This window comes from Poecilia mexicana, unplaced genomic scaffold (genome assembly GCF_051168715.1).
Source record: "Poecilia mexicana isolate PSO_F unplaced genomic scaffold, ASM5116871v1 scaffold_20, whole genome shotgun sequence".
NCBI lineage: Eukaryota > Metazoa > Chordata > Actinopteri > Cyprinodontiformes > Poeciliidae > Poecilia > Poecilia mexicana.
The window spans coordinates 12,504,056-12,519,062 of NW_028263389.1; the positions used below are offsets into that span (position 1 = coordinate 12,504,056).

The 15,007-nt window shown below is 40.4% G+C and overlaps 1 protein-coding gene across 1 annotated transcript; it reads right to left on the minus strand.

The window, feature by feature from the left end:
• Positions 1-1,479: 1,479 nt before the first annotated feature.
• On the minus strand, positions 1,480-13,350 carry mybl1 (MYB proto-oncogene like 1). The gene is made up of 16 exons (XM_088001413.1): positions 12,765-13,350; positions 11,687-11,795; positions 10,224-10,295; positions 9,962-10,054; positions 8,905-9,125; positions 8,629-8,827; positions 8,475-8,549; positions 8,059-8,184; positions 6,566-6,793; positions 6,114-6,485; positions 5,877-6,016; positions 5,677-5,791; positions 5,519-5,590; positions 5,301-5,399; positions 4,954-5,136; positions 1,480-4,379 (listed from the first exon to the last, which is right to left on the minus strand). Exons 1-16 carry the CDS (start codon positions 12,785-12,787, stop codon positions 4,254-4,256), a joined length of 2,253 nt encoding a protein of 750 aa, XP_087857539.1. The 5' UTR covers positions 12,788-13,350; the 3' UTR covers positions 1,480-4,253.
• Positions 13,351-15,007: the final 1,657 nt, after the last annotated feature.

The following is a 15,007-nucleotide window of genomic DNA, read 5'->3' on the forward strand; positions in this document are numbered from 1 at the left end:
ATGTAGACCAAAAATTCAAATATGGTTCCATCAGACCGGAGCGCCTTCTTCCACTTTTACTGAGTCCTATGTGGTTTGTTACAGTCTGCAAACAGCACTTCAGCTATTAACTGATCAGCTGATTTCTGAAGGCCACTGGATCACTCTTTTCAGATGTATATTTGTAATAAAACAAAACAAAAAAAAAATCCTAAAATAAAAACTTTAACTTTTACCTTAGAAAATAATCTTGTGCCTGGATCTTTCTCACAGGGACTTGCAAGTATGCAAGCAGTGGAAACGGTGACCTAATTTGGCCTGCAAACACCACAGTCCAATTTTAAAACACACACTTTGGAGGGGCTGTGGAGTCTCCCGCCTAAAAGGCCGTCCTCTCCCCGCTGCGTTGTGTTGGGTGTCTGCCGGGGGAAGGGGCGGAGGAGGGGGAACGGGTTGCCTGCCAGATGACTGCGCTGTCATCCTTATAATGGGCTCCCATCTGCTGTCTCGCACACACATAAAGCCAAAGTGTGTTCCTGGGAGTTTGTGCACATGCCTACAAGTGTGTTGGGGTGGGGGGGGGGGAGATATTCCTCTGAGGCTCTCTGTCATTTCCACAGTGCAAAAAGCATTTCTAAGTAGAATTAAACAAAAATAAAAAAAAAAGGGCTGTGGAGTCATTCACTGATTGAGATTTCAGTCCTATTAAATGTGATTCAGATTGATGTAAAAATGCTTCCCTTTAGAGCAAGGCTCTACTAAAAAGGTACGAAACCAGTCAGTTATCTACTGCCGGTTAGATGTTGACCGCTTATAAGCGTTTAATAAAACCTAAAGAACTCTGAATTATCACTAATTCTGCATAAAACTTGAGATTGAAGGATTGCTGGACATCTCCGGTTAGGACCAGGAAGGTGTCTGTGTGTCGACTGTTTACATGAGCGCGTGCTGCTGCTGCTCCTGCAGCACAGAACAGGTTGGCATGTTGTCTGGCTCACGCCATTCGTGGGAGGAAGGTGGGGGGGTGGTGACCGAGTGAATGGGCCTGTAAAACCAACAGCCTAAAGGACAAAGGACCCTGGGGGCATTAAGTCATGGGTGAGTGGGCCCCTTTAGGGCCAGCAGCTGACCCTGTGGAGAGGCGTCTTGTTCTGGTGGAGGGGGCTCGTGTCGCTGGACCTTCAGGCCAAGATGACAACATGCCCAAACATGTATTCCCTCTGAAGAGTGAGACATCTTTAACCACTTTATTTATGCTCAAACCCAGTTTCCCCTGAAGGAGACTTTCAGCTCCATTTAGGGAACAATACTTGAATAAACCACAAAAGGTGTTTCGCAGTTTCAAGTCTCTCCTCTCGTGCTTTTGGCAAAAGCTCCGGATGTTTTCCACCCCTGCTGTGACCGTGTTAGAAACACTAAAGGATCATAACAAATCTTTATTACAACGGAGGGGAACCGCCGAAGAATTTGGACTTGACAGAGAAAGAAAGACACAAAAAGTGATGCAACAAGATGCATTTATTTTTTCACAAATAAAGTACAAGGTTACAAAAAGAGAGCTGGCAGGACATCTAAGGTAACTTGGTTATGACAGTTACTGAAATTGCTACATTAAACAGCACGTTTTATAAAAGCAATTCATCCAGCATCTTGTGTTTATTGCTCATGCAGAACTACAGTAGTAAACAGAGCTGCTAGCATCTTGTGCTTGTACTTAATTCCCTCAACACCTATAATTTGTATTTGTCAAGAACTGTTAACTTCAAAACAAATGAACTTGGATTTAATGGATGCAATGTACAACAACGAGTCAAACCGACCCGCAGGAACAGATCACACAAATATGAACAGATTAGACACATCCAAGTATAAATCGCTTATAACGTTGTTAGTGTACCGTCTGTACCAAACTCTCCTGATCTTTCCTCTTGATCTCCCTGACAAGATTTCCTTCTTATTCTCACTCAGAGGTCTAAATGGAGGATAATCCAGATTAGAGGCAATGCTAGATCCACTAAACGCTGACAACACAAGATTCACAGCTGTAGTGCAGATTATAGGAAGTTTCAGTAAGATTACAAATAATCACGAGTCGGGCTACTAAAATGGAAGACAAGCCTTGTTCAGCACTTATTAAATGTAGTTGGATTTTGCTGTATTGCTCTGATTTACAATCCAGAGTGTATAAAGTGCAGGATCTGTAGTTGTCATTTAGGGGTTTCTTCAGCCAACTGAGCTCGGATCAGTCCAAGCAGTGTTTTTTTTTTTTTTTTTTTCTCTCCCCTCATTAAAATGACTTTTAATTGAAAGAATGCTTTAAAAATTTTAAAAATGCAAATTTGAAATCGGATCTGGTATGAAAAAAATCGGGAGATTTTATTTTTAAGCCACATTGCCCAGCATCCGTTATTGTCCAATACTAATAATAGTTTTCACCATAATTGACTTTTGGAGCAAATACAAGCCAGCATGAAACATAAATAACAATTACAGATCAGCAAAAAACAAACAAACAAACAAAAAAAAACAACAACAAAAAAAAACAAGAGTGTGGAAGTTAGGTTTTGATCAGGGAATGTCAGCATCATACAAGGACACACCTGCCTACAAAAACGGCTTATTGCAAAGTTTTTTTTTAGTGTAGTTAAAGTACACACTTCTGCAGCCAAACAGGAGAAACAAAAGGTAAAAAAAAAAAGTCAAGCAGCAGATCCTTCATGTCAGCATTCATCACAAATTAACCCGCACACCCAAACAAAGAGCTACATCATGATAATTAACAAACAAAGGTTTAAATTTATACATATAAAAAGTGCAGTTTGTCTATGATTAGATTTCAGAGATAGAGTCCTGCTACCTAATTGCAAAACAAATTTGATTTAAAGGGGGAGGGGGAATGCTAAATCTAAATGTTACAAGGTCATGCAAACATCTATAAAATGATCATTTTCTAAGATCTTGCCAAATTATTTCATAGAGGCTTAAATTCAGGGGCAGCGCATGTTGTTGTTTTTTATACCTTGGTGACATTAAATGAATGGCAGCCCAGTCCTGTTTCCTTTCTTTTCTTTTTTTTTTTGTAAAGAGAAAAGATAATAAAATTCTTCAATAGTTTCTCTTAAAGGTTTCCTCTTCAAAGAAATAAATAAATTAGTAGACATTAAATAAATAAGAATCTACAGCCTTCACATAAAAACGCGGTCCTTCTCAGCCAAATGTTTGACGTTTGCGATGTGAAACTGTGTCAGTATCGGCCGTCACAATGAAACATCTGACAAAGGGGATTTTGTTTTGTTTATTTAAACAGTGACATGCTTAGAGCAAATATGATTTTTAGGCTGTTATTGTCAGCAAACTAAAAAAAAAAAAAAGAAAAAAAAAGGAAAAAACTTCATGACTTCATGGTGTCCAATTTATATTAACATCTAAGTCTCAGAAGAGTCAGAAAATAAATAAAATAATTAGAGATAAACAATAAAAGGTACCCTTCCACGTTTGAGGTTCTTTCACATGTACATTGCAATGAAATACATTCAACTGATGTCTCCATGGACTCCGTGGTCTCGGATCGGAAACGCTGTGTTGTAAGACAGATACCATCTCAAGTGCTATCCAGTTTGCCCTTTCAAAATAAAATAAAATAAAAAAAATAAAACTGAAGAAACACACTGCTCCTTTCTCAGCAGCAAAAATCCTCTCAGTAGTGCAATTTTGACTGACAGTTTCTCATTCTCTTCCTCAAAACCTCACACCAGCTTGGACTAAGCGTCTCAAATGATTGCTATTTACAAACACACACAGCTGCATTTTGCTCGTTTTAGCTTAAAGTAAAGGGAATTTTATTGTTGGGCGTCTCGTTAAAAACCTGTAGTGTGATTTTAAAGTTCGTGTTAAGCCGGTAAAAAGCTGGAGATGTGGCATGTGCGTGATTTTTATCAAATAACAGCAATCGGACTAGGTTAGCAAAAGAAGCTGAGGGAGATACATCGTGACATGTGTTTCCTGGCATTTAAAATTATATATTAAGAATATATTGCTCAGAAGCAGCCACCGCTAGTAGTACAGACTATATTTGTATAGTTTCTACTGTAGGCAAAGATGTAGGTAAGTAAAAAAGACTAGGTGACCTAGGAATGTGTTATAAACTGTACCGGCAGTCAGGGCCTCGGCAGTGTTGATGATCTGCATCACTAGATTGTCTCCTTCAGGACTGAGTGGACAGTTTCAGGTGCTGGACGGACGTAGTGCTGCTTGCTTGGGAGTGGGGGACGGCTTTAAAGGACGAGAGCCCTTGAGGTAGAGCCGGACGACGGGTAGGGAGTCAGATACTGTCGAGCCTGTTCTGTCATAATGAGCTGGTCCTCTGTCTTCCCATAAACCACTGCTTCCCAGTCGCTCACCTGCAGGGACGCGGGACCGGAGGTTAGTTTGGCCGTCGGCAATCGGTTTCTATGCTCCGCTGATCTGGAACAAACTTCCAGAAAACGCAGACTATGCAACCTGGAACACTTTTTTTCTCCAGAACCTTCAATGTTTGTCAGTTTGCATAAATACTGCGGCAGTCCGATCTGTGTTACGTTGAAAAGCCATCACTTATAGTAATGAAGCTAGAACTGATTTTTCTTTTACAGCGGTTACTTTTTATAATTTTAGTAAAGCGAGAACAACCCTACATCTGTATGCACATGTCTGTTTTTGTTGATTGTGGCTATATTGCTTTTAATTCCAAAAATAAATGTAAAACCAGCTGATATTATTGGTTTAAATCCATAAAAATGACTTTATTATATTGTTTAGACCACAGAGAGCGCAGATTACTAAGGTTAGTTGATTTTTATAAATGTGCTTTAATGCAAGCAGCGCAATTTACAGCTGAACAACAAATAAAGAGCCGGAACGGGAAGATGTCTGCCACAAAATGCAGGAAACATTCAAAAGCAAACTGCATCGTGCAGGCAGGTTGGTTTCACATACCTGTGCAGGAGATGATTTTGGTTCTTTGTGTGAGGAGGGACCGTTTTTCGCTTCAGGCCTGGAGAAGCAGTGGGTGTGACCACTGACTCCTAACGAGGACTTGTCTTTCTCAAAGGCTGGCTGCCTGCCCTCGTCTTCCTCAGTGACCAGTGAAGAGTTTGCCATCAGACTTTCTTCTGAAATCTGGAGTATGATGAGAGGTAAATGCTGCTGTTGAAAACAGGGTTTCTCTCAGGGGGTTTTGAAAGAGAACAGTCTCAGTCTTTCTTACAGTCCTCCGTACCGCATGTTAGACAAACCAGGCTCAACGTCGAGCCTTGATGAAAGAAGAAGTCAGACTGACTCACCTGTGCATTGTTGAGCTGCTCCTGGAAGACGTCAAGGCTGTCTTCAACCCAAGGGTCTAGTACAAGAGACTTGCGCACTTTTCTCGCTGGACCATCCATCTAAATGTACAAGTCAAACATTTATTTGTCACTTTTTCTCTATCGGAGAACGTAAAACAGCCATATCAAACATTTTCTATAACAAACAAAGCAGCTAAAGAGGTCGGAGTGTGACATACGTAGATGTCTCTTCCTGTCTCCTGCTTCAGGACTTCTAGGATGTCCTCTTCTAGGAACGCCAGAGGCTGCGGCTACAAAAACGGAGCAAGAAGAAGAGTATTAAACGACAGCCCTTGGAGAGTAAAAATAACAATCAGCCTCATGATCAGCGCCTCACCTCCATCCTCAATGGGCCGTGCATTTTTTCCTGGGCGGCCAAAGCTTTTTTAAATGGGGTTGGGGTTCTTGGGGTTGGGACTGCAGCATTTTTAACTAATTTAGGGGTCCTGGAACTAAAAGAAAAAAAAAAAAGTGTCACTATGATATTTTGTCCTGAAAGAATGACATTTTGAAATTTATTCGTCACACTTTATTTACCCATCGTTCTCTTTCAGGTGTTTGGGTGTGTTTTCCTTGAGGAGAGGCGTACTGAGGAGGCATCTCTGACCGCACACAGGAGTCGAGGTCAAAGCGGGATCCTCCAGGTTCAGAAGCTCCGTCGCTGATATGTTGCAGAACTGATACGACAAAACACAGCACTCAAAACAAACGCCTAAAGCAGCATCTCTGCATTAACTGTGAGAGGACAAAAAGGCAGCAAGGCAAACATCTTACTGCCAACGTGGCGCACGAGTACGACTTTGTGGGCGTCTTCTTGGGAGAGTTTGACATGTTTTCCAAGAACGAAGAGCAAGTCCTGTCACACAGAGGCTGTCTCCTGCCTCTCCTTTTCTTCCTCCCGCTGGAATCTTTGCAGGGTTTCAGTGAGTTGATGATGGGCGACTGGGAGGAGACAGCGACCAAGCCAAACAACGGGCAGTTCCCATCGTGGCCTGGCATGGCGGTGTGATTGTTAACAGTGTAGCCTACTGGCTCATAAACTGTCCTCTCCTGCAGCAGATTGGTGAAGCCTGCGTGGCTGTGCCTGGGCGGCGTCGCTGCATTCGACACGTCAAAACTGGCCACGTTGTTCCACGTTCCAGGCTCCTGCCGGGAGGAAGAAACATTCTGTAGATAAATCCATTATATCTAATCATAACTATTCTGCTTTTGCTCTTGTAACTCACCGAATCGAGCAGCTCCATGGTTTCTGCAAACTCTGGGATGGTCTGAAGGGTGGAGAGCACAGCGCTGGCCTCTGCGGTCAGGAACTTGCTCGGAGAGACTTGAGGGGGTGGCGCTGGGATGTCCGGCCCTCTCCAGGGCCCCCTCTCCGCCTGCTCCTCCAGGCTGCTGCTGGTGGTCATCGAGTCTTCAGACAGACTGTCTGACCAGGCCAGGTACGGCTCCACGCTCTGAGGGTCAGGAAAAAAACGGGAAAGCTATGAAAAAAGATTTCATATTGCAGAACAAAGGCGTTGGTAAAAGATTTAAATCGCAAAAAACGTGAATCGTTAAGCACACAGTACTGCAAAAGCATTCATACCACTTGAACTTTGTTTTTTTTTTCCTTTAAATTTTTCATATGATGTAAAATTACAAACTTAAATCTAAATTGAGATTTTATGTGATGTAACGTGTAAAAATAATAATGATGAAAAAAAAAATCACTTAAAGTTGTTTGAAATTGTTTATACACAAAATTCTGAAAAGTGTGGCATGTATTTGCATTCAGGCTGCCGATGTCAATACTGTTCAGAACCACATTCTGCTGTATTGCACATAGTTTTTGGAAACGTTTCTTCCAATTCTGTAGAAAGAGAAATCTGACCCAAGATTAGTTTTCTTTGAGATCTTTTAGGAATTTGACTGGGTCAATTTTAATACCTAGTGGTTGCTGGTGTTGTCCAGCTGGAAAGTGGAAGTCCAGACCAGTCTCAAGTTTGTCCAGCAGGCTTGTCCTGCATTTAGCTCCACCCAATAATCCTCCGATAAACTCCAACTGCATCCCCATAGCATGATGCTGCCTCCGCCATGCTTCCACGAGGATGATATGTTCAGGGTTAGTCTTACTTTTCTGAAAACAATATTTCCTCTTGGATTGCATGTAGAGGAATCATATACGTGTCACACTTTTACGATTGTTTTGTGTAAAGAAATATTAATTCCACTTCACAAATCTATCCTACTTTTATGTTGGGCTATTACATAAAATCTCTTCTTAGTCAGGGGGTTTGAATACTTTTGTGCACATAAATGCTATAAATAGACGAGGAGGTTCAGTTTTGACAGTAGAGACTAAAGGGGCGTTAAAAACAAGAGCTTGACAGATGAGGGGTGGATGGAGCAGCTTCACGGGTGCAACTGTAGTGAGGCGACTACCAAGCACAGCTTCAGCCTAATCCAGAGGAAAATATGGGATGGAATATGTTTTAATACAGCAGGACTACAGGCACGCATAAATGTGCTCAAATCTTGTGCTATACACAGTAAAAAAGCTCATTCAGAAATGTCCAACCACTAGAGAGGTGATTTATCAGACAACATAAAAATGATCAAGTTTTATATTTCATTGTTCATCAAATTTTGAACTATTGCTTTAAAATGAGCTTTTCTTCAGTGTATGACAGCTGCAAAAACCCACACAGGATGCTAGCTAAGTCTGCTAAAACACACACACGAAGTGTGTTCTTACACGTGAACCTCTGCACTGCACGTGTCGCTGGACTTCGCTCTCTGCTGACATAAGCAGCAGCTCAAGCTCCTTAATTCTCTGTTCTCTGTCAGGATCATCCAGGCAGGATGGCTGCAGTGTACGAACATCAGGGAGGAGAGTTCGACAAGAAGAGAGGAAGGGGAAAGAGTTAAAAGAGTTAAGATAATCAAAGAGAGGGGACAAAACATAAATTCACAAACATTGATTATTCAGGGTTAGGTGAGGAAAAAAACAAAACAAAAAAAAAACAGGACAGTCAAGTGTTTGATTGGCTTGATTTGTCCAAAGTTAGCAAACAACAAGCAAGTGTAACAATCAAGGTAAGAAAATAAAGAGAAATGTTTTTTTTTATGTGCATTAACCTAAACACAAAGACTCACTGATACAAAGCAGGAGTTTTCAGGAAGGCCATCTATAATGTGTCCGCTGGCAGGATCGTAGGAAAAACTCCCCACCTGCAACACACAGCACCAAGCTGAAAGGAGCTCAAGTGAAAGACTTTAGATGAACTGCGATGCGGAGGCTGAAATGGACCTGGCTGGAAGCCGTCACAGGCAGAGGACTGCGACCGCAGCGCTGGGCGTCGGTCGGAGTCAGAGGACAAGATCTGCTGTTCCGTCTTTTCCCGTTTCCGGAGGAGGTGAAAGACTTGCCGCCGTCCTGCAGGTAGCCCTCGTGCTCCACTTTCCTCCTCATGGTGGAATTCCAGTGGTTCTTGATGGAGTTGTCTGTACTGTGAGGAAAATGACTGACGGCATTAAACATCTGGACGCTGGCTAAAGAAGGAACACATGGTTGAGGCAACGTTACCGGCCAGGAAGCAGCTTCGAAATCTCCGCCCAGCGGTTGCCGAGCCGCTTGTGGGCTTCATAGATGATCCGATCCTCCTCCTGCGTCCATGATGACTTCTTCACCTCCGGGTTCAGGTGGTTGTGCCAACGCTCGCGGCACTGTTTTCCAATCCTCCCTTGCAGGTGCTTTGCGATCACTGACCAGCGCTTTGGGCCGTACTTGTGCACCAGGTCGATCACCTGCACAAACGCCCCAAAACAGGAAACATGGAGTCATTTTATAGAAAAATACACAAGGTGCAAAGAGACTATATATTGCTAAACAGCAGAACCCTCATGCTGTAGCTGCAGCCCGTTCTGTCAGAACTAAGCAATGCTGTGATGTCATAGCTGGCAGGCCAAGTTTAAGCAACAGCTCTGATTAGATGTAGCTGGTTTGTAATGTTTGGATTCAGTCCGGCATGATTCATGGTCATTTTTAGCAACAGAGATTTGCAAAGTGATACAAAAAGGTGATAAAGCAAGCGAGCACCGGACGACACAAGTACTGATTTCAAAGGGGCTTTATGTGATTGGCCTGCATTAATGTTTGGTTCTAAGACTGTCGCAAAAAGTAATTAATCAATTGATCACACGATAAATTAAAATGAGCTCGATAATTTCCATTCTGACGATGATTAATGTTTATTTAAGGGCAATTTTGTTTCATTTACATAATCAATTTTATGTATGGTTTAGGTTGCGTGCCGTTCTTATTTCCTTTATATTTGTTTTTGTTTGTTGTGATTTATTTTGGACATTTAAAACATCTTCCAGTTCCACTAAGTTTATTCGTCTTTGAGAGGGTGTACTTAACTTATTATGCCATTAAGATGATATTACTTGAAAATAGACTCAACACAATTATATTATTGTTTATTGCAATAATTTTTGGGAACTGTTTAACGAGTGCAGAGCGTAGTTAGCCTGGAGGTAAATAACAGATTGCACATGGTGGTATTTGTGTTTGTGCTGTGTTCTTTCACACCCTTCCTCTTTCTCCCATATAATCTCCAGCAACTCCCAGCTCTACTTACCTTTTGATCCTCTTCTTTTGTCCAGGGTCCTTTTACCAGCTCTGGGTTGAGGACCTTCTGCCAGCGGTGCTGACACTGACCATCTGTCCTCCCCTGTGGCAGCAACACATAGAAAGTTCAAAACCTGAACCAGCTGCTAAACTGGGCCCTGAAAACTGCAACTCACTGGGACTTCCCAGCCACACTAGTGTCCTAATGCAATTGGTAAACAACTTTGACAGGCAAAGAGTGAATAAAATGTTGCTTTTGTGATAACACTTACTGGAAAGAAGGTAGCTATTGATTTCCAGGATTCGGTTCCATGCTGCTCCACAAGTTTTTTAAGTTTTTCATCCTTATAAAAATTAGAAGAAAGAAAAAAAAAAATACTCAATATGTGTTTGCCTCTCTTATAGTTTTCTTTTGACGTTTTTCCCTCTTTCACTTCAATGTTTTAGATTCTTTAAAAAAAAAAATTTTATTTTACATGAGACAGAGCATGTATCTGTCTAATGTATCTGACACTGTTTGTCCGTTTTAAAAGAACCAGAGTTTATTTTCTCATTGGTCCAGACCTTTTGTTCAGGTGCGAATACAATATAGGACAAGTTTAGCATGTTTAACAAGAAATGTTTGTTTTCTTTCCGGGTTTGTGCTCTGCCACACGCCACCATTTCTGTCCAATGGAAGCAAAGATCGTTACCCGCTTGGTTTTACTTAAAAACTATAGTCCGCTTGCAAAAAAGCTCAGTATGAAATCAAACTGCACCAATAAAAAAAAGAATAAAGTCCTCTTTAGGTCTGGACCAAACAAACTTTAATAGCGTGAATACATCCAGAGATAATTTGATTAAATAAAAACAAAAAAAAAAGGCAAGTGATTTTGTTCATTTAGGGAACAAAAAGCTATTCAAACATAATCTGCCTGTTCCCATGTGAAAAAGTAATTGCTAAACAAAACTCTTAGAACACCATGGAGGGATTTGATCCCATGTTTCTTTGCAGAACTGTTTTATTTCAACAATGGCGAATGTTTTTTTTGTATTGAATGGTTGGTCCAAAGTTACATCAGAGCATCTGGATGCCATTTTTGCCCATTCTCTCTCTTTCCTATAGCTGAATAGCGAACATTGACATCTGTGGAGCTTTATATGTTGTTCTGGATTATTTTACGACATCCTGGATGAGCCACTCCTGGAAAGGTTCAGTGCTGTTCCAATATTTGTCCATCTGTGGAAAATGTCTCTCTGTGGTTTGCTGGAGACTCAGACCTATAGAGATGACTTTGGTACCCTGATAGGTGCCAAAGACTTTGTCTCTCATCTGTTCTTAAGCCTTTAGCTGGAGCTTTTTACAATCTTATATATTACTTTATGTGGCCAGAGAGGCCATATATCTTGATCAGATGGGTCAGGCAGTAACTGGGCCTGAAATCAGCAAATTTGTTTACTAACAGTTAATTAATTATTTAACAAAAAGGTAATTACTTTTTTCCACACAGTCCGGTTGGTTTTGATTTCAAAACTCCATATGATATTTACTCTTAATGTTTTTGCCCATAATTAAAATCTGTTAGATGACCAGAAACATGCAAAAAGAAGAAACCTATCAGCCTACAAACTCCACTTTTTAAGCATGCTATGCTACAATTTGCCACAGGCCACTATCCAAACATTATGAGGTCAGTTTCAGTTTCAGTCTCTTCTCAGGCCACACCCTACATGCTAACGTCCGTCATCCTCTTACCTCATCTCGGGACCATTTCACTTTACACAGCAGCTTCTTGTCTTTGCTCTTCTCTTTACTCTCTGGGTCTGTGGAGTGGAGCTCTTCATCCTCATCAAGGCTAGAAATACTGCAATAATAAAACAGAAAGATTGTAAAACAAAGACCGCAGAAATGAAAACGGCACATAAAAATCCCATAGAACCAGCCAGGTCTCTCCTGATTAGTACCACCTTTTGCTTTTCTTGTCGGCTCCCAAGTTCTAATTCTGATAGTTTGATTTAGGGACACATGAAACAGGGGAAAAGAGTGCTACAGTTTCGCAGGATGTGTTAATCTGATTACCAATGAGACTGGAGGTTATTACTGAACAGGCGGAAGATTATAAAGTGGTAGAAAATAACATTATCTCACGCAAACAGTTTTTCAATCAACGAGTGGGTGTTTTGATGGAGGCACGATGAAAGGTGCAGTTGTTCAAAAAGCAATAAAACCAAACCTGGCTCTTAAGCCACCTACACAACACGAGGTTAAAGATTTTCTGAACTGGTAGAAAACCTTATTGTGTGCTTAAGGGCTGGACTGACTTGATTAATTACCCTGCAGATATCATACAACATATGGCAAATGGTAAGCATTTATAAATTACTATAAAAAGTGTACCTAAAATATGCCTTTGCAACAAATAGGTTATTACATAACTATTACTAGTGCTCTTCAACAATAGCCATTTTATGACGCTAAGCCAAAAGAAGGTCCTTCCTTACAGGTATTTTCATATAATTATGGGGGGTCTGCAATTATGTAATGCTTATTTTCTCTGGGTGGGCTATTTTATCTACTTTCAACCAGAATATAAGCTTTTTTTTTATCTATTTCTGCTTGTAAATGTATTTGTTTTCTATAACTTACCTACAATTTATAGCTAGTGGTAGGGCTGTTTACTAGCTATTTATTGCACTCTAGACCTTCTATGTGCAGGTGCACTTAATAAGTTGACGCCCTCTCCAACAGGACAATGATACGAAACCTATCTACGGCAGATGGCAGGCGAACCAAACAGTGACATGACTCTACTATGGAGACTGATGGCACCTACCTGCGTGTTTTCGCGTTGTCCATGACAGCGGGTGGGACGGTTGAACCTCTTCAAAGACAAACCTGTGTTTGGCAACGCTCTCAAACCCCGCAGTAATAACTGTCTATCCATAGAAATCACTTTCAGACATCAGTGAGAGGTTGTTGCATTCAGTTGGTAGAGTATGGCTAGCCTGCGAGCTAACTGGAGGCAATGTTACATCAAATTTGCAGGGTAACAAAAAGCGCTGTTCACCTTCGATAACATCGTTGCTATGAAAAATGCGTCACTCTGTTTTCTTCTGGTTCTTGTCGCTTAAAATGCGACGTCGCAACGTAAAGAGCTAGTCTGCAGACGGAGGACCTACCAGGACTTTCCTCGCTCTCACTCAGAGATGTTTCTAGCAGAGTCTCTCCTCCGTCTGTACCTCTGTGTTGCGCTATAATTTTTGTCCATCCCGCCGATTCTCGCGCCCAGCCCTCTGTGCAGGCGGCCTCACCGCTGATTGGACAAAGCGGCCGAGCGCTCTAAATTAACAGGTCACCGTTGTGGAAGTGCTCATCGCTCATTGGCTGGATCCTGCACAGGCTTTTCTTTCATTGGTTGAGGATTTGAAGAGGCGGGTGTTCAATTAGACCACTGTACTGTCAACTTCTACAGCAGAATGGACCTTTTCATTAAGAGTGCGGGGGCTCAAAATGGGGTGGGCAGGGGTCCTTTTCAGGGAAGAGGATGTTTGTCAGGGCAAGGATTTCTAGCAGCAAGTTTTTACTACGGTTGATGCATCTCTGTAAATTATAATATCATCGAAAAGTTAATTTACTTCAGCAACTGATCTCTAAAAGTGAAACTTTTGAATTGATTCCTTATACTGATTCACCAATAAACCCCCCACCCCCAACAAATTTAAAAATATAATTAACCCTAAATTCTAAACAAAATATGTGATGCATTGATCATGCATACTTTAGGTAAAGATCTACGCTAGTCTGACTAAAATTCTGAGTTAATAAAATAAATTTTACTTCTGGATTTCAGGGATCAAATTTATAATACTTAAAAGCCAATGCATTCATTTTGTGTAAAACAGTGCAAAACGTCAGTGTGTTGCTATGGTTGCCATTAAAACATTTTGTTAGCAAGGCAGCCATGTTGGATTTTCATGTCAGGGTTGGTGAGAAATATCAGTCTTTTCAACTCACAATTACAGTGTCCAGGAATAGGTTAATTTTTCTGAATTTGAACTTGGTAATTTCAGCTTCTGAGTAAAAAGGAACGCATAATTCCAATTGATCCTTCAAACAAGATGTAATTACTTACTAATACAATTGTCTGTCAGTCTTGGGTGGTGCTTGGAAACGTGGTATTTACTGAGGTGGTACATGTTATAAAAAAGTTTGAGAACCATTAGTCCCTCAATGAATGTTCTGCATTGTCAGTCTTGCAACTTGTGTTTTGCTGCCATCGTGTGGACTCATGCTTAGAGTTTGGATATTCTGGATGTTTGTTTCCTGACGACAATTTTCTCTTTAAAACACTTTTGCTGTTGTTTTTATTTTGTTCACAGTTTTATAAACAGTATAAATAATTTTAAAAATAGATAACGTATTTAATAAGTAGTTAACATAATTTAGCAACAACAAAAGTCAGCTGAGCTCTATGGGAATTGATTTTGTGTTGCAGTGAGCCTAAAAATTATAATGTTGTAAGCGATGCTCGAATGAAATTAAATCTTCTATATTAATATATCATATATTGCATAATTATTTTAGTTCATAGTCCATTAATTAATCTTACTCACTGCTTTTGTTGAAATAAATTGTTAGACATTAAAATCTGTACGTTTATTATTATTATTATTATTATTATTATTATTATTATTATTATTATTATTATTATTATTATTATTATTATTATCAATTTTATTTATTTATTTATTAGTTTACTTATTGTATTTTTTTTTAAATTGAGACTTTTATCCTATAGCATGTCGTGCCACTTTCTGCCTGTAGGTGACACTATTGGTTCCTGCAAAACTTCTGCCATTGTTACGCTTCTTAAAAGTGGAGAGCGGAAATTAACTAACCCACGAGCCGAAAATAAAATAAGTTATTTCTGTCCACATAGCGCAATCTGAAAAAGTACTAAAGTAAGAAACAGGAAGAAGAAAGCCGATGTGCAAAAGTTATTTGTCATTGAAATCTTACTTAACAAAATAAAATGAAGACGGTACGCGAATGATTCGGGGATCCTGAAACAGAAAG

Excerpts from the sequence above, each read along its gene's own strand:
- mybl1 (XM_088001413.1), bottom strand. The coding sequence starts at position 12,787 with ATGGACAACGCGAAAACACGCAG. Across the intron at positions 10,296-11,686 it reads TGAAATGGTCCCGAGATGAG|GATGAAAAACTTAAAAAACT; the intron begins GTAAGAGGATGA and ends AATTTTTATAAG. Across the intron at positions 8,828-8,904 it reads TCGAAGCTGCTTCCTGGCCG|TACAGACAACTCCATCAAGA; the intron begins GTAACGTTGCCT and ends TTTTCCTCACAG.